Genomic DNA, 20,456 nt, shown 5'->3' on the forward strand with positions numbered 1-20,456 from the left:
TGGCTGCCGGCTGCCATCTTGGCTGGCAGTTAATTTGCATATCGCCCTGATTAGCCAATGGGAAGGGTAGCGGAGGTACGGCTAATTACCATGTTTCTCTTTTATTAGATAGGATACTAGAGACCCTATGCATGAAATTCATGCAAGGGGCTCAGCCCTTGTGGCCCCGGCTGCCTCGCAGCCCCGCATCCCCCGCCCACTGGTCATTCCAGAAGGTTGTTCTGGAAGGCCGTTCTGCCATCCGGTCTAATTAGCATTTTAGCTCTTTATTATATAGTATAGATTATTGTGGAATATATTTTTGGAAATTCTATCAGGGCATTATATTTTCAAATGATATGAAGCTGAGATATTAGCAAGAAAACAAAATTACTGATATGATTATGTATTTAGAAAATGCAAGAGAATAACTTTAAATCTCTCAGAACTTATAAGAAAACCAGTAAATAACTTTACTTCAGGTTTCAAAGTATTCCTAAAGGTGATTTTCAAATAAAATATTCAGTAAGTCATAAAAAATTATAAGGCTAGACAGGAATCACAAACACAAAAAATAACAGGGATAGCACCAGAGGGAATCTAGATATTAGACTAAGCAGAGACAGATTATAAATCTATTTTAGAAGGTTTGTGGAGATAAAAGCTGATCTTAAAAATGTCAACAGGAGCTTAAAGACTCGGGTATTATTAAAGTGGAAAGACATGATAAAGTAAGAACAGAAGAGAGGCTATTAACATCCGATTAGACACAGCTAAAGAGAGAATTAGTGAATTTCAAAATAGGTCATGAAAAGTATCCACAATGAAGTATGGAAAGACATACAAATAAAGTAAGAGAGAGAGAACACAGTGAGTAGCTCTAATATACATTTAACTGGACTGCCATAAGGAGAGAAAGGATGCAGAGTCAAAAATTGAATGATAGTTGTTAAAACTTGTGAAACATAACAATTCACAGATTCAAGAAGCCCAATGAAGTCAACATAAGGTAAATTAAACAAAATCCATAAAGAAAGCCTGAAAATCTTAAAAGAAGTCACATAAATGTTATTTTACCATCAAAGAAATGAGTTAAATAGCTAACTTTCTAACACAACACCAACAGCCTCACCCCCTAAAATTATAAATGTTCTGAAAGAAAATTACTGACAGAATTCTGTCCCCAGAAAACCATAAAATAAAAAGATTTTTAAAGAAGCAAAGTTTAACAGCATTTGCCACCGTTTGATTCCCTATGAAATTCCTAAATATGGCCTTTAAGAAGAAGGAAAATTATACTGGATGACACCTCAGGGATATAGCAAGCAATAAAGATATGTACACAAAAATATTCACAGAAAATTTCTGAAAAAGCCCAAAGTTGAAATAACCCATCAACATAAATGGATACACAAATTGTGATGTACTCATAAAATAGCATGAAACAGTAGGAATCGGATTGTGCCACAACATAAATGAATCTTATGGACATAAGGTAAGTTGGAGCAACAACAACAAAGCCAAATGGAAAAAACACAGTGTATGATTCCATTTATACAAATTTCAAACAGGTGAAAGTAAATTATATGATTTAAGGATATATAACTGCAAAGCAAAACTAAGAAGAAAAGCAAGGAAATCAGTAACAGGAAAGAGCATAAAAGCAATTTCTGGTTTCCTGCTCATTGGTTTACTCTGTGTGGCAATTACTTGATTATTCTTATTATGATAGTACATCAATATTTTCACTTTCATTTTATGCATATTTTATGTTTTTCTTATATTTCATAATAATTAATTGGGGGGAAAAAGACCAATATCTTCCAGACTCCCAAATAGCCCTAAGAATAAACTACCAGAAAAGAGATGGAGCTCCTTGGGCAGTTAAATAAAACTCCTTAGATTATGATTTACCATCAACATCATGAGGGTCTAAAGGTAGGTATGTGAGAATATAAATGCAGATGTGTTTGCTGCATGAGATATGTGCACCTTCAATATGAAAAATATGGTAACTATTGTTCAGTTTTCATTTTTCTATTCAGTCCACAATTAACTTCTTTATTATATGTTAGTAACAATTTCTGTACAAATTAGGGTTGTTGTTTTTTTAAATATATTTTATTGATTTTTTACAGAGAGGAAGGGAGAGGGATAGAGTTAGAAATATCGATGAGAGAGAAATATTCATCAACTGCCTCCTGCACACCTCCTACTAGGGATGTGCCCGCAACCAACGTACATGCCCTTGACAGGAATCGAACCTGGGACCCTTTAGTCCACAGGCCGACGCTCTATCCACTGAGCCAAACCAGAAAATTAGGGTTTAAGTACAACTATTAAAAGTCTATAGAAAATAAATATATATTTACCACCTCTGAATTATCTACAAAATTAGAATACTTCTCTCACTCACATAGATTTGCATTGACATGTTGAGTTGCTGTGGAAGAAAAACCCAGAAAAAAAATTGACTTCCTGAAACTTTTTGGCCTTGAAACAACAAAGCTAGAAAATGTAATTGGGAGTGTTAGGTATGTTTTAAAATATCTTTCTTGGAAAACAACAAATATGACCACTAGAATTGTGCAAAAGCAAACACATAGAATATTCATTCCAAGAAGTTAAAAGGGTGTCAAGTGTCATAACAGAAAGTAGAAATGGAAGAGAAAGCCTTGTTGCAGTGAGTTAATCCTATGTAATAAAAGCCTAATATGCTAAGTGTCCAGTCGTCCAGTTGTTCGTTCAACCAATGAAAGCGTAATATGCTAATGATATGCTAGCACCACTCAACTGCTCGCTATGACATGCACTGACCACCAGGGGGCAGATGCTCTGACTGGTAGGTTAGCTTGCTGCTGGGGTCTGGCCAATCAGGACTGAGCGAGATGGGCCGGACACACCCTGTAGCCCTCCCACAGTCCCTCCCCAGCTGGCCAAACTCCTGCATCCCTCCCTGGCCCTGATCGTGCACCAGTGGGGTCCCTTGGCCTGGCCTGCGCCCTCTCACAATCTGGGGCCCCTCAGGGAATGTTGAAGAGCTGGTTTTGGCCTGATCCGGCAGAATGCATGAATTCATGCACCGGGCCTCTAGTAGTTAAAAAAAATAAAGGCAGATGCCTGGAATCCATTAAAAATGCTAAAATCATATTTTGGCCTACCCACTGAAGCAGGTGTAGCATGCCAATTATGGCATGAATTTTTCCATTAGCTTCATTCCAGGTTTCCTTTTAAGCCCTTACCCTTATGTTTCTCATTTTTCTTAGATTTTTAACTTATATAATTTTCCCATTATTTTGAGGCCCTTTTCCATTTTGTTACAAGAGAGGAGAGAAAATATTCAATCTGTAAATAGAATCCTATTTTTCAACTGCTAGTTTTTATCAAATTGGGGATGACAAAAGGACACAAAGGTAGAGTCTCATTTTTTCCCCCTTTTTTTGGTCATTTCTTAGAAAATCTGAACTCTTCTGTGATGGCTGGCAGAGAAGCAAAGGTTGGGGTGAGTCCCATACTGAAATGGGATGGTTACCATGAAGACTGAATTCTTTACCTGGAAAAATATCGGAGGGATTCACACACTCTCGGGATTCTCCAGAAATAGATAGGAAGAAGATATTAAATCAAAACTGGGCAGCATTCCAACTCATCTTAGTCAAACTGATGAAATAAATGTAGCTTAATCAGTAGGACCAGGTGGCAGCCACCCAGAGGTTTGAAGAAACTTAGGGATGAAATTAGGAAACCAGTGGCCAAAACGCTGCCTCCAACCATATAAGCAGCCACAGCCAGTAAACATTCTGTTTATTAGAAGGGTCAAGAGAGGACTCAGGGAACCTTAGAAAAGCAAGTATCTCTTCTACTTGTCCAGTCTCCAATAAAGAACAGCATCATTAGACATTAAAACAAAAAATAACTCCCTAGCGGAAGGATAATATGGTTTCTGAAAAAGGAAAGCATGAGTCACTGATTTATTATTGGTCTCTGAGGCACGAAGATAAAAGGCCAAATGTTGGCACAGTTTAAAGGATTTTTTTTAAAAAGTGCCAACATGAAATGGGAGATGTGAGGAGGCAATGGGTATATCAAACCATATGGATGAGACAAACAATTTCTACACCCCGTCAAAAATGTTTGTTACCTACTAGTGGGAAGGGATATTCTTTGAGACTTGGAAGAGATGAGGTCTTGAATAAAATGGAACTACTACTTCAGCTGCAGGTAAAGAATTTAAAACACATTATCATTTGATGATATTGGAAAAAGATACAAAGATCATCTCAGGAGACATTTTTATTGAGTATTAGGTGAGTGTTGTGCTCTGTTCTAAGTAGTTGGGTCTATAGCAATGAATAAGACCCCTTCTGCCCTCCAGTAGCTCACGGTCTAATACATAGATGATTACAAGAACCATGGAATAAGTCCTGCATTGGGACTTGTGCCCATTTATGCCAAGGTGGTAACTATTGATTGAAATCAAGTAGTATAATAACAATTATGCAAAATAACACACCCCTTGGAGCAAGGATCTAAAACAAAGTGCAAACCCCCTGTTAAATTTAATGACAATGGCAATAACAACAAATACTAGTAAAAACTAAACCCCATTTTTATTATTTTTTTGGTGGAAAAAGGCATAATGTATTTTGAACATGTGTAACTCCAACACTAATTATTGTATCTCTTTACCTCATGGAGAAGGAAAGCAGACCTAATGGGGGTGTTTGTCACGAGCGGTCACACCATGTGGGTTTTCAAAAATGTAATGCATGCATATAAACAGGCATATGCACACATTTCCAAAAACCTCAAGAAAATAAAATTAACTTTTGTTTATTATAATTTTAAAGACAGGAATTAAAAAAGAAAAGGGCTATTTACTAACCATGAACTCGATCAGTTCTGCCAGGTTTATGCAATTCTCAACCTTGCTGAAAAGTCTAAAAAGAATTTTCTCGGCTCAAGCAAGAGCATGCAAGATATGGAGAAAAATTTTGGCAGCATCAAGCACAGAAGATTGGTGTCTCTTCTACAAGTCAAATGCTGTTTCTTTCTAATCAGTTTTAAACGCATACCTTCCCCCTATTTTTTGCTACATTAGTTAGGAAGCTGTCATTCCAAAGACATTTATAATGTACGTGCATAGGGAGAGTATGAGTGCTCTCTGGCTTGAAAGAAAAACAATGTTTTGATGATCAGATTGTTCGGTATTTTCAAACCATCTAATGGCGCTTCTATAGGAACTCCATGAGGAAAAACAAGATCTAAAAGAGAAATCCTAACAAAAGCCAATATAGTTTGTTCTAGTTTCTCTGATAAATCTCTTTCTTCTTCCTTCTTTTTTGCTTGCACAATTTTTTAAAACGGCATGTAATAATTGTCATTTGCAATATCAAGTATCATTCTAAGTAGAAATTTAAATGGGCTAGAGATAGCAAGCACATTTTTCAGGGGTGATATTCCAGGGAAATTTCTCTGCCTTCTCCTGGGGGGACCACATTGGGAGATGGTGTTCATCTCCCTTTTCTTCTTTCCTCTTCGCATTGCAGTGCCGACACCTAGTATTGAATGAATTTCCTACTCTTCTTCTTCCTGCTGCTCCTTCTCCTAAAGAAAAACTGGGACTACATTCTGAGCCTTCTCTAAAATGAAGATGAAAGGAAAAGAACTGCAAGCTTAACTCTTTTTTTTCTATCTTATTATTTGAAACCTAGGTAGCCCAGAATTGCATGCCAATACCTCTATCCAAAGAAGATCCCTGAGAAGGAGGTATAATATGTCAACAGATAAAATCAGAAGATGTTTACACGTGTGTCTGTAAGTGTGGGTGTACAAATGACTTGCCTATTAAATCCACAGAGCTAAATACCCCTGTGATGTCAAAGGAATCTCTGTAACTCTCTCTCTCTCTCTCTCTCTCTCTCGCTCTCTCTCGCTAATTAAAATAATCTAATTGGTCAGTAATAAGGGGGTGGTCAAGTTAATTATATTTTATCAAAACAATAGAATACTATGCAGATATTAAAAATGTATACAATGCATGTTGACATGGAACAATACTCAATTTTGTTCCAATAGAAAAAGCATGTTAAAAGTAAAATATATTATAATATTTTTAGATTAGGTAGGTGTACATGTATATATGCATAAGAAAATATATAAAATGCCATCTTCAGTTATTTATCTTCTATATCTTTTTCTTCATCTTTCTCCATATATAAATTTTCTGATTTGCCTAAAAGATATATGCATTACTTCTGAAATAAACCTATAAAAATGGACATAATATTAAAATTCACAGTATCAACAGTATTTCTTTAAAAAAGTCCCTTAAATTGCCTTCAGCTGATAGGTTAAACAGGGAGTCCTTGTGAATTAATACTGGATGATGATGGTAGGTACAAATGGAGAGGAATAATCTGTACTCAACAAGTCATCTGATTAGCATATTTCAAGTTCTCTGTTAGGTTTTGTAAAACTAAAAGTCCTTCTAATAAACACTAAAAATCAAGAAGATAATATTGAGATTTTTCTGCATCCATGCAACTGATTCTAAGGATATTTTATTTTAGATGAAAACATCCAAAATTGTCTTGATCCAAAATGGCCATATAAATGCAGCATCTACATCTGAAGTCAACCTGTTTAAAAATCACAGATTTTTTTTTTCAAAATCCCTGATTTTTTTTTATCCCTATGATGCAGAGGTTTAGTGATAGTACTCTTCCAGAGCAACAGCTCAGCTTTGTTTCTGAAACAGCCTTTTTCCTAATGCAGGAAATTAAAAACGCAAACACCCCACACTAGTCAATCAGGAAAGCAGCATTGTGAATGTTAGGGCTTTGAGGATACAAATTAGGGAATTAGCTTTTTCCTTAACAGAAGTATATTCACTAAGTAATTTGCTTTCTTTAACTGGAGTTATCCCCTTCCATTAACTGGAGGAATAAGTCCAAATTAAAATCACTGTTCATCAATTACTGGTGGAGGCATGCTCATGCCTGCGGAAGGGACCAGGCAATAAAGCTCATCCACTATAATTTTAATCACTGTTTAATCAGAGCTCTCAACAGGGATAATTTGGGGTAGGGGAGAAATTGGAAACTCTCAGTTATTGTTGGCATGAGGGCAGATATTGCTGAGGACTTTTGATTTATTTACTCATTAAAATTTTCAGCAAATTTTAATTCTTTTCCTTGTTCAATGCAAACTTGCTATGCACTGGAAAGAGAGTGGTGGATATAATGATGTAGTTCCTATTACATTCTAGGTGAAGGGAAAGTTAATACATGAGAAGTCATAATTACAAATCATGGTGAGTACTTCATAGGAAGGGAACAGGGTCAGAGAAAGAATAATGGGGAGATGCCAGATTACCTTGTGGAGTCCTGGAACCCTTAAGAAGGGACATTAAGCTTTTGACTTATCAAAATAGTAATCAAGGAATTAAATGGGTATATTTTGTTCACTGTTTCCTTTATGAGATTACTAGAGGCCCGGTGCACCACAGTCGTGCACTCGGTGGTGGGGGGTGGGGAGGACGGTCCTTCAGCCTGGCCTGCACCCTTTCACAGCCCAGGAGCCCTTGGGGGATGTCCGACTGATGGCTTAGGCCCGCTCCCCACAGTCGGACATCCTTAGCGCTGCTGTGGAGGCAGGCCGCTGTGCTCGCCAGCCATCAGCTCAGCTTGTGGCTAAGCAGTGCTCCCCCTGTGGGAGTGCACTGACCACCAGGGGGCAGCTCCTGCATTGAGCGTCTGCTTCCTGGTGGTCAGTGTGCATCATAGTGACCGGTTGATCCACCATTTGGTCGATTTGCATATTACCCTTTTATTATATAGGATATGCTCTTTGGCTATGGGAGTTGTGTGCGTTTTATAAGTTCAGAATCAGCACAGTGCCTGGCCTACATAGGAAATCAGTTAGTGTTGGTAGAATGAATAAATGAATATGAAAGAGAACAACAGAGGCAGAAAATAGGTACAAAAGAGAAAGAAAACTGCGGACACAAAACTTTGCAAGCTGATTGTCATATCTCATATTTCATGGCTCAGCTCTCTATTCCAGTTCATTTGAAAATGGTCTTTCATCCAAAAAAGGCAACTTTTGAAAGTGCTCAATTCTTTACACAATAAATACAATTTTTCTAACCTCTTAAATCTTGCCAAGTGAGTAGGCATGGATATTATTGTTTTTATTGAGATCCAGGAATGAATTCTTTTTTAAAAAACAGTACAATTTAACCCCTGTTATAGAGTTACATGACCCAGAAAATTTTAAGTTGCTTCAAGTACTTAAATGTAAATAAATTCTTATCTAAATCACTCAATTATCATTCAACAAGAAAAATGTATAAAAACTAGGAAAGTATTTAGAAGAGTAGTCATAGAATCTTTGATCTAAAACAAGCATGTCACACTCAAAAGGCTAACACAGGCCAAATAAATGAGGCATGCGGCCCGGGAGTTTGACCTGCTTGGTCTAAAATTTCCACTCCTGAGAGCAGCACACCAACAGATAAGAATGTCATTCAGAATGGCTCATTAGAGAGAAAGCAGGTAGAAAATGCCTGGCACACAAGGGATGTTTGACATAGTTTTTGTCTTATATCTAGACCAAAGGAAAACCTGGATTTACTCCTAAACTCTTAAATCATGTCTTCAATATGTAATTGTGGAAAAGTTGAGTATGTGATTTTTTTTAAATGTTTTTATTTATTTTTAGAGAGAGAGGAAGGGAGGGAGATAGAGCAGGGGTGGGCAAACTTTTTGACTTGAGGGCCACAATGGGTTCTTAAACTGGACCGGAGGGCCGGAACAAAAGCATGGATGGAGTGTTTGTGTGAACTAATATAAATTCAAAGTAAACATCATTAAAAAAAAGGGTTTGGTTTTTTTTTTTTTTTAGTTTTATTCACGGCTGGCCTAGAGCCTTCAGAGGGAGCATGGCCCTGCCAGCCATTTGACTTTGGACTTCTGGTCTCCAGAACATCATCGATTGGCTCCCTCCTGCATGCCCCCTACCTTGGATCAAGCCTGCAACCCAGGCATGTGCCCTGACTGGGAACCTCTTGGTTCATGGGTTGACCCTCAACCACTGAGCCACACCAGCCAGGCAAGTTGAGTATGTTTTTTTGTTCATGCATAATATAATAGTCTTACACTACCTTTCAGTTATAACATGCAGTCATCACTCTACAATTTAAAAACTTCAATGAAAAGTAGTTCAATGGAATTGAAGACAGTGCATGGTAGCCAGTCTAATAAAACATTAAGGAACGAATTCATGTTCCCAAGAGTGTCTATCTACAGATACAGAAGCTGTTCTTCGTTTCCGATGGACATTCTGTTTGCGCATCTCAAAACACAAAGGGCGCTGACATACACATACCACAGTTTTTCCCTTTAAAGAGAGGTGCAACTATCCACACAGGCAAGACAAGGTTTCACATTTTAAATATGGTTTCCATTTGAAATCAAATTCCTTACAACGAGAACATGTCTTTAGCATTGGCAAAGGGAGTCCCCTAGGAAAAAAATGTAAACAGATGGCTGAGAAAGATCACCCACATGCTGCACACAGATCTTGAGGAGGCATTTCTAAGAATGAAGTGGCACTTCCCAGCCTGGGCCACTGCCCACCAGGATCCTTATTTAACCCACAGAAAACAGCGTTTATACCTCCAGCCAAGAAGAACCTCAGCAACTCTTTGCCCACTTCCCTCCCAGTAACCCAGACTAGTTTTCAACTCTCCCCAAGATTCTAAAAGAAGCTAAGTACCAACCGCTTGAGACAGATAATCCTCTAATAAATCAGTGTTCGATGATCAGCCCTGAACTAACATCTTCCCATCGAAACGGGCTGTTAAGCCCCAGCTACGCATATTAAGCATTCAATTTAATGTATGACACACATCTGTTCCACTTTCTCAGCGAGCAGAAGTTTCAAGATAACTTAAATCCCAGACTTAATCAAGGAGAAAAAAATTCTTGGCAGTGTTTAAAACTGATTTTTAAAATATAATCCAAATGAGAGAGAGAGAGAGAGACCATTTTGCTGTAACTAATGAGATTACATAATACCTAAATCAAATCTGTAAAATTACCTGAGCAGAAGCACTGCCTCTTTCAACGGAGTCTATTTATCTTTCCTTTGGTTGTGCCAACCTTTACCAAAGACCTTACCTAGAGCTGGCCCAAAGCACCAAAATAAAAGCAAAAATAAATCTTCTGCAAACCCCGTAATTTAACCCCTCAGTGCCCAGAGGCCAGAAGAGAAAAACTCACAGATTTGTCCTTTACAAGGAGAGCACAGCACTGAATTCCTGCCATTAGCATCTTGTGGGGGTTCCAGGCCACAGAATCAGCTCTGTTATGTAAAACAAAAACAAGGACAAGGTGGGGGTGGGCAGGGGTCATTAGTTTCTACTGGAGGAAAGAATACTACCATCGGCAGCACACACACATTCAGTACTCATACCCAAGGTAGTACTCAACAGGATTCCTTGTTAAAGTAGTCTAGGGCAGTGGTCGGCAAACTCATTAGTCAACAGAGTCAAATATCAACAGTACAACGATTGAAATTTCTTTTGAGAGCCAAATTTTTTAAACCTAAACTATATAGGTAGGTACATTGTTATTAACTTAATTAGGGTACTCCTAAGGCTTAGGAAGAGCCACACTCAAGGGGCCAAAGAGCCGCATGTGGCTCGCGAGCTGCAGTTTGCCGACCACTGGTCTAGGGAATTTGGAGTTTTGGGTTTTTTTCTTTGAAGAAAGCAATTACTTTGTTTCTCTATTTTCAGAATGTCACATAAGTGGGCAAAATCCAGAGAGATTCCCATGCCTCGACCAAAGGCGCTGCGTGTGGGGAGCGACATTTACCTGTGGATGCCCTGCAGAAGCCGGCGGTGCTTCCTGGACATCAAAGCCGAGCCACCCCAAGAAGCCTGTTGAGAAAAGTGTATAACCAAAACCAATGTTATCTCAGTGTTATCTGTTCACCAGTCAACTGTCCCAGAAAACCCCGAGGGACCTCAACCTGCCTTGCTGCTTTGTTTTAAGTCCATGCTAACCAATTTGTACGCCAAGAAAGATTGATTACTGTCTCTGCCAAGGCAATCAGGGCCTCGTCAAGACAGAGGGCTCCCTATGGACCCTTAGGGTGTACGTTCACACATCTTACAAAGAAATTGGCATATTAACTTGTTGAGCTGTGTGGGATCCAAAAGGTTTAAAAGACACAGTCTATACCTTCTCGAATCTTAGAATCTAAAGTAGTCAATATAACCTTACAACACCAAGATTCTATCATACACAAGGCACCAATGCTGATAACGAGTCAGGGACGAAGGCCTGGCATTCTATCTAATAAATGTGGCACGTGCTTAACAAGGTGGGTAGAAGGGAATATAGGAATCCATAGCCAACTAACTTCAGCTAGGAGGAAATAGATTCTATTATTGAAAAATTGGATCTTTTCAGCCAAATAGCTTTCAGATATATTTACGAGTCAAAAATGTGAGAGAAAGGAAAAACCTGGGATTTAAGGAAGTTATTCATTGCAGAGGTAAATATGAGCAAAGACGCAGGGAACTAAGAATAAGGAGATGAAAGAAAATCCCATAGTCAATAAGTCTAGAAAGGAGGGAGGAAGGATCAATGTGAGGAATAAGAAAGTCAGTTTGGTTCCTGAAATTGAGCAAACTTCTCAGTTTAATGTGTAGGGCAGTGAAGGGCGATTGCAGTGAGGAAACATGAGGGGATTGTCGTGGGCTATGTCGAATGCTCTCCGAGGCCATTTCACTGCACAACATTGCACTGAGAATGGAATTATTATCACTTCAAATTTTCATAGAAAAAACTAAGGTTCACAGGTGGTAGGTAGACTGTCCAAGGTCTCACAGGTAATAAAAACCAGATCTGGGAGCCAGAGCTTGTCCCCTCTTCACAACAGCATCATAACTAGGGAAGGTGGCTAGTTTGCCAAATGGTAGAGTGCAGCATGGATAATTGAGGGCGATGGAAGTATTATAGGCAGGAGGTGAGTTTAGGAACTGCCTAGGATGTAGACTACCCTATTTTAGGCTATAGAATTTAAAAAAGATGATGAATACCCAGTATCATGTGGAAAGAGGGGCAGGGTTTTGTGTACCAAAGATGTGGAAGGTGACAGAAATGAGACATCTCCATGATCCTCAGACTATCGCAAAAGCTGAGCACGTTGGTGAACAATAAGGCATGGCTTTAAACTGCACCTATGAACAGCTCTCTCATTCAGGGCTGGAATACAGTGACTGTGTCACCTAAAGTGCACAATTTAAGAAGGCACACACTCTCAGCGTTGGGCTCTTACATGGCCCTAAGAGTGAATCCCTTCTTATCTTGAGTCCTAGGAACCTTATTTGTATCACCTTAATTCCAGCCCTGTTTGCATGGACTAGTGTCTCCGCAGGGTTCCCAAAGGTTTGTGAACTGGAGGTGGTATGCATGCAAATCCCAAAGATTCCCAGTTACAGTACCGATGACTTCTGACTTCGGGTTGTCAGTCAAGCCCCCTTCTTGCTGCACTCTTCCCCCATGGGCTTTCCTGAGGGACCATGTCTGACTAAGGCTGAGATACAGAGGCAACTGCCTTCAGCATCTAAGAAAACTGTATCCTGGGCTACTAATTGAAGATCCCCAATTTAGATTTTGAGATCTTTACTTTCACAAACATTAAGATGACTCACCTATTATGTTCTCTCACTTCCATTACACACCCTAAACACCGAGTTGCCTACTTTTTTTCTCAATCCTTTTATCCCCAACTTCATTGAGAACCTACCAGTGACAATTATGAGAAGGATTAATAATAAGACTCAGACACCCCATTTATTCTATTAATCTTTCCACCTGCCTCACCTATGACACTTGCACTCCTTTGTGTCTCCTACACTACCTTCTGCCTCCTCACCTTCCCCCAAAAGTAAACAATATTCTCCCAATCCTAGTGAGCTGGATTGAAGTTTTCAAGTCACATGCATTCTTTCAAGGTGTGGTACACTGGTTTACAGAGTGGTCAGGAGGGTAAGGAACAACTCATCCACAAACGTACTCCTCAAAAAAAGCTGGAAGGAGAAAAACAACACCACTAGTGTTATGCCTACTTCTGTTTGCTTAATGTTCTAAATTCTAACTACAAAACTTGCAAAAACAACAAACAAATCGCCTATATGATGAAGGAGCTTGGCTTCCCATCTCAATAAGGACTATCATTTATTGAGCTATTACTATATGTTAGGCACCACAGTTAGCATTTTACTTGCATATTTTCTTTAATTACTTAGGTAATAAATAGGCCCAATCCTGAAAGGAAGGTGGGTGGAGGCAGGGGTAGAATTGAGACCCAGCAGCGTGTAAAGCCCATGATGTGAAATACAATGTTTACTAGCCTGCTGGGACCTGGAATGAAGAGTGGGTGGGAGATTCAGGAAGCTTTGCTGGGAGTGTGAGGCTTTGCAGCAGCCACAGTCTCTGTTTCAGAGAAGAGCTGGGCCAGCCCTGACATCCTGGCCTCCCACCCACAGGCAGAGGCTAGAAGAATAATTTGCTCTCACGGAAGAAGAACAGAACTGGAGGCAAAAATGTCAACAAGACTAGATTTTTATTATTCAGTTGTTAAAAAATGCATTGTAATTAACCAAATTTAAGACACTATCAAATGTGAGACTCATCATTTTTGCTTACCACTGATAAAGAAAAGAATGGTATCAACATACCAATTCCAGACATGTGAAAAATGTAAAAAAAAATATCTCTCAGAATTAATAAATTTTAGTATATATGCAGGGCAACTCTTTTTGTTTGTTGTTGTTGTTGTTTTGAAAAACCCAGAAGAATAAGAAATCAGAATTTCATTTTTTTAAAAAGAAAGTAAATACCAGTTTTTAATAATTTAAAGTATCTTTAAAACACTCTTTAGAAAATTTCGAACAGGTAAAAGTAATTAAGGCAACTTTGGTAACTTTTTATCTTTAAAATGAATAAACTCTGCATGGTATAAAAAGGTAGAATAGCAACAGATTCAATGTCTGCAATACTAAAGAATGGGTGATCACTGCCTCTATGTTTGAGCTAATTTCTATAATAGGTCAGACAAACTGTTGTCAAATTTAATCAAATGCTACAGGCCTTCCTTACATGCAAAACGAATAATTTGTGTGGCTTACATATTTCCTTTTAGGAAGTGTTTCCTTCCAAAATTCAACCTTTCATTTTTAGAAAACCTAGAGAGGTTTTTATTCATGCTTATAAATCACAGTTCTCTCTAAGCCCCATAAATCTCTTAATATCATTTTCAATTTAGAAACTGCTGTAGTTACTGTTTTATATAAACTATATAATCCATATTTGATTTTTTTATGAGAGTAGAATTTTCAAGTATACATGCTAATGTATTTCCCCCCCTCATTTCCACAGTTGCAGAAGTACTTACTTCCATATTATCTTTTAGGACATAATGTATTATTATGCTTCTAAGTCTATAAAAATCAATAGGATATAAGTTGAAATGTAAACAGATACAAGTATTACAATTCCACTTAAAGAAGTCACAAATAACCTACCTGAAATATTGCCATTGGCATACTAATAGAGCCTATAACTCTAGTGGGTTTATGTTACTGCTGCTTTTACCATACATTAGCATGCATCTAATGAAAGCCTTGAGTTGCTGAAAAATCTCTCCCCATCATATCATAGATGCTTTACTTTGAAAGCATAAAACCATCCAAACTATAAAATTTTGTGTAGAGATAGCCTCCCAATGCTCAGCTACCTTCCTTTCAGCAAGTCAAAAATATTGTGTTTTCTTTTTTTCTGATAAAGAGGCTATGAGCCACTCACTTACCAGAGGAAGGATCCCTAAAGTTTCATCAATATGTTCAACTCCTGATTACACACACACACACACACACACATACACACAAAGAAAACGCTCAACAAGCATTTATAACTGCCTGAATTCAACCTTTAAACTTTAGATAAATATAATTTTAAGAATGACCTTTAATTAAGGAAGAAATTATTATAACTCCAAGACTTACAAACTTAATTAGAAAAAGAAGGCCAATCCTTTCAGTGTAAAAGTTATGAAAAATGTAAAGTTAGCCCAGTCCCTCTCAAATAATTATCTATAGCAGATCTAGATAAAACCTGCTTTAATTAGAGCATGAAATTACATAGGGAAGCTTGTTACCTTTATTGGCTGATTGGTATCATATAATTTTAAAGCTAGAAGATGCTTTACAGACTACACCAGCCATTTCCCTCTTTACAAATGCAGACGCCAAAGCCCAGAGGGCTGAGGTCACAGTGACAAAGGAGGCCAATTCAAATCCAAAGTCTCCTGACTAGATAGTCCAGAATGTGTCCCTTCACCATGCTGCTCAATGACAGTAGATTCAAAGGACCAGAGAAAAGGGTTCATGGGAGAAGAGAGAATAAAATGGAATCCAGAAAACGGAAACCAAAATTCACATCAAGTCTTAGCCTATCCTTCTTTATATCTTAGAAAAAAAGACATATCTATTTCCTCCAATTCGAAATGTAAATAAAAGTAGCTGGGGACCTCACATCTAGTTTCTGAGAAAATGAAAGATTTCCCACCAAAGCTGCAAAAAGACTAGCAAGCTAAGCAGATGTGTACATACAGATGAACTTACATCCACGTGAAGCCAGAGGCCATGCCTCTCGCAGACATCAGCTATTTCATCCAGCGGATCAAACGCGCCCAACACCGTTGTACCTGAGGTGGCAGAGACAAGAAACGGTGCTGCTCCCTGTGAAAAGGAGCCACGCATGAGAATTGTCACCATCACCTCTAAGTTTATCCTGTAATAGGCTGGTACATTATAAAGGTTCTAATATATCCAGAAATGTATTTGGTTCTTGGAGATGATCACTGATTCAGTGACTGTTTCTAAGCTTTTTCACTATATAGTTTTGTATTATAAATAGATTAAGGAAACAGAAAAGGCTACAATAGTAGTCCTTTGTCCCAATTCAATAATTTTAGTTTCATTTTCTTTCTATAGCCTTTTCTGTTCGTTGCTTTCCTAGATAGAAAGTAAATAACCTCATCCCCATTGGCAAACTGGCATTATGTAGGATTCCTAACTCCTTGGGGAGGTTCATTGGGCCTCCAGAATGCCAATGTTGTTACCCTTCTCCAAAATAAAAAGGGCTGTTTGGAAGACAAACAGTCAGCTCCAGGGACAGAGCACGCAGGCCTGTGGGCTTGTCTCCTTGTGAAGTACGAGCAGTTACAAAACAGAGTATGTGCTCAGGTACAAACTTGGCAAGGTAACCTCACTGGGATCCATTCTCCAAAACAGGTGCTACAACAGAGAAGTCTGGTAGAATGGGCTAAAAGAGAGAAGCTGCATAGCTTCTATGGTGATTATTCCTCCTCATCTAGCTGACGGCTGCATCTTGCGGAGTGAACAGGTGCCCGAAGGAAATGGAGAGAAAGGGAGGATGTGGGACGCACGTAGAGATGAGTGGTAATCCCAGCCAAGCTAGCCAGCACCTTGGCCCCGTAAGGGAGTTCATGGCAACTAGGTAGAGGATAGAGAGTCCGTGAGTTTGTTTCTCATGGATCATCCCAGCATGTCAGCAGAGATATGTTACTGGCTGTGCAAGTGCCTTAGAGAAAAAACTTTCAGACAGAGGAGGGGGGGGGGGGGGGGAGTGTAAGGAGAAGCCTACTATTCTAGCACCTGAGGAGTAAGTGACAAGAACATTTATTGCCCATTAAGTTCGTTCTTACCTCCGTTTAGGATGGAATCATTTTTTCCTCAGTTTTATTTTCAAGTGCAGGTAGTTCTTACAAAATAAGTTTACGTCCCATTTTATTGTTGGGGGTTCTAACCAGACTCACTCCAATCTAGCTGACCATTGACAGAGATATCATTTCTCAATGGAAAGGAGGGCAGAGCAAGGGCACTTAGTCCACATCTCAAAGTAACGGTACACAATGAACCCATTTGCCATTTAGGCAGAAGGTTGTGACACTTATAACCTAGTCCAGTGGTCGGCAAACTCATTAGTCCACAGAGCCAAATATCAACATTACAACGATTGAAATTTCTTTTGAGAGCCAAATTTTTTAAACTTAAACTATATAGGTAGGTACATTGTTATTAACTTAATTAGGGTACTCCTAAGGCTTAGGAAGAGCCACACTCAAGGGGCCAAAGAGCCGCATGTGGCTCACAAGCCGCAGTTTGCTGACCACAGACCTAGTCCATCCACCCAAACTTCTCAGAGTGAGACCAGGAGGTGACAGAGTCCCTGGGGATCATGGGCTTTGAGAATTCTTCCCTTCACTCATGTACCAACAGATCATACCTTTATCAGGGCAGAGAACTAAAGGAAATGGGACCAGGTTTATATCAATCATTAAAAGCAATAGAAAAAGTAATTTACTAAAGCCATTTACGTTGTCTTTAATGGTTGAGCTTTGCCTCATAAACTATATGACATCCTGACAGTGGTGAGAAAACACCTATGCAAGCTATCATAGCGTATTAATGACTTTTTCTCACCTTTTTAATAATCTAGCTATAAATATCAGTCCCTGAAATTAAACTTTTGCCATCTGGATTTAACCTTCCAATTTTTTCCTTTCGCACATCTCATGCGATTAATAAGAAAATTCAGTGGAAACAGAATTGATGGTGTGCTAACAATATCCTGTTTTCCCTAAGAAATTTTGTCATTTCAAAAGTCATATGCAAAAATACTCCCAAATATTCAGTGGTTACACTAGTTTTATCTCTGCATAAGCACTTCAGAGCCTCGGACGCCTCTGTGGTTTTCAGCATCCAGTAAAGGTCACTGCTCAACAGATTTGTAATGGATTGTGGCTGGCCAGGGAATTGAAGCCCAACAGAAAAAAAGTGAATGCACAATTTCCTACATCTGAAACAATCCGAGTTAAAAGCTTGAAACAGAGCAACTAGGTCTGAAGCTATTGAGAAAAATAACCTAGTCATCGGGTATTATTATCTCAGAACGGATGTGAGGTTTGTCCTTGGTGGGTCCCGGCCCCAGTTTTAGCTGACTTGAAAGAAAGCAGAGGAGACATACTGACTCTCACCCCATTGCCCTACTTTAAAATGTGCCTAAAGCAATTTTTACTTTTGAGAAACTTCTCTCTTCAGGTTCTCACCTTAAGACGAGGTCAGTTTCATGCACTTTAATTGTTAAAGCAAAGCAAAATTTACGCGGTGAAAATAATAATGATTGCAGTGGGATAAAACCCATCGAATATACTAGAAAATGAGTTCTTAATGATACTTAATGATTTGACTATCTTTAGGGGATGCTAGGCAACTAACTCGCTCTTCTGAAAATTAGTAAATCAGGGGAAAGAAGAAAACGTGGATCCTGCCGTGTCTGTGAAAACTGTTTCCTTAGGGAAACCAGATAGGGATGAGGGAACATTTTTCCTTACAGTAGTATGCCTGCCAATAAATGGAGGAGGAACAAGGAAATAAATTAGAACATCAGCTACTGAAACAATGGGTCTAGACAAGGATCATCAATGGCAGGAAATCCATGAGGCGAGAGGCGGATGCAGAGCTCTCTAACAGGTGGGCTGACAATACCGGAACCCACCAATCAATGTTACCACAGAAAGAGACAAGAGATGCCTCCTCATGGAAGGACAAAATTTACCCACAAAGAATCCCGGCAACATTTCCAATCTGAATCTCACCGAGTCTCAAGATCTGTCAAATTACAAGAAATATAGAGAACAGATGGGTGGTGCAGAGGAGGGGAGCACTTGAGTCTCAAATGTGTGATGCAGTCTACATAATTCATAATGTGGAAAACTACCACACTAATAGATGTGGTTTCTTCAACAGATCAATTTTAAGAGTTAAAAAAAAGGAGGAGGGGAAGCTATAGCCTAGAAGAGATTTATATGATGAATCAATCAAATGCAACACATAGGCCTTTTATGAATCCTTATTGAAACAAACCAACTATTTTAAAAGGGAATGGGAGAAATTTTAATATCGAGTGGATATCTGATGATATTAAGAAATTATTCCTTGAGCCCTAACCAGTTTGGCTCAGTGGATAGAGTGTTGGACTGCAGATTGAAGGGTCCCAGGTTCAATTCCGGTCAAGGGCATGTACCTTGGTTGCGGGCACATCCCCAGTGGGGAGTGTGCAGGAGGCAGCTGATCGATGTTTCTCTCTCATCAATGTTTCTAACTCTCTATCCCTCTCCCTTCCTTTCTGTAAAAAATCAATAAAATATATTAAAAAAAGAAATTATCCCTTGAAATGGTATTACTTTTGTTCTTTTTTTAATATATATATTTTTTGATTTCAGAGAGGAAGGGAGAGGGAGCGAGAGATAGAAACATCAATGATGAGAGAGAATCATTGATTGGCTGCCTCCTGCACGTCCCTACTTGGGATCAAGCTTTGATGGCTATAGTTCACAGGTGAACAAGGTGGTGGTAATCTAGAATTTTACCAAGAGGCAATGAAATCTGATCATCTCTACCACCAGACAACTTCAAGTCTACCCACCATTGGAATGTTTTAAAAAATAATGACAAATGTAGATCTAAGCCAATACATATGCAAAAAAGGCAAAAATTTTAAGTACAGAATTTTAAACCAAATATAATAACCTAGCATGCTCTGGATAAGGTGATTTTTATAAAAAAAATTAAAATATAAAGAGTAAAATAACAGAAATATATCAAAATTTTAAAAATTAAAAATAAGAGAACCCATTTTTTTAAGAGTGTGAAATGCTATGAGGGAGCGATACATCCCAGGTCAGAAGCTGGGCTTTTCATTATTCAGCAGCCACACCTGACTTTGTTGCTACCTGCTGGAAAGTTACAGGAGAATAGTCTGAAGCCCCTTTTGCAATGAGGACTGCTGGGATCGGGAGGGAAGCAGTGAAGAAGTAGGTGCACCTAAGCCAGCAGGTCCAAGAAATAAGAGGGCTGGCACCAAGAAGGCGACATACCTCAAAAGCAGGTGTCAAGGCCAGCCCTCGCTAGAGTATCACAGGTGAGCATGGTCATGCCTTGCTTTCCCCAGTGACAGACATGTCAGCTTTAATACATCCTGCCAGCTGAGAGAGAACATTCTTCCAGAGCTGAAATATCAGACCCAGACTCAGTACAGGATGGTGGTTGTGAATGGACTTTGGGTGGAAGCAATCTGGGAGGATAGGCTGATCAGGATGTCAGGAGTCATTCTGAATGCAACAGAGACCATTGGTTTGGGCTGCAGAATTCTTAGAGTCAGGAGTTTTGTAGGAGAGTGGTCATGGGGACCCTGCTGGAGATGCTGGGTTCACTATCTTTTTATGGTAATCTTTACCCAGAGGATGTTTTTTTCATTGATTTTTAAAGGGAGTAGAAGGGAGGGAGGGAAAAAGAGGGAGGAAATGAGGGA

At 39.0% G+C, this 20,456-nt stretch overlaps 1 protein-coding gene across 1 annotated transcript in view; it reads right to left on the bottom strand.

The window, feature by feature from the left end:
• Positions 1-20,456, bottom strand: part of GADL1 (glutamate decarboxylase-like 1) — a 121,744-nt gene that overhangs the window by 81,301 nt on the left and 19,987 nt on the right. The window contains exons 9-11 of the mRNA XM_005878052.2: positions 15,683-15,799; positions 10,863-10,927; positions 10,266-10,347 (exon numbers count right to left, since the gene is read on the bottom strand). Of these exons, the coding sequence (XP_005878114.1) occupies positions 10,266-10,347; positions 10,863-10,927; positions 15,683-15,799 (264 nt within the window). The remainder of the gene's footprint in view (positions 1-10,265; positions 10,348-10,862; positions 10,928-15,682; positions 15,800-20,456) is intronic.

This window comes from Myotis brandtii, unplaced genomic scaffold, assembly GCF_000412655.1.
Source record: "Myotis brandtii unplaced genomic scaffold, ASM41265v1 scaffold54, whole genome shotgun sequence".
Lineage (NCBI taxonomy): Eukaryota > Metazoa > Chordata > Mammalia > Chiroptera > Vespertilionidae > Myotis > Myotis brandtii.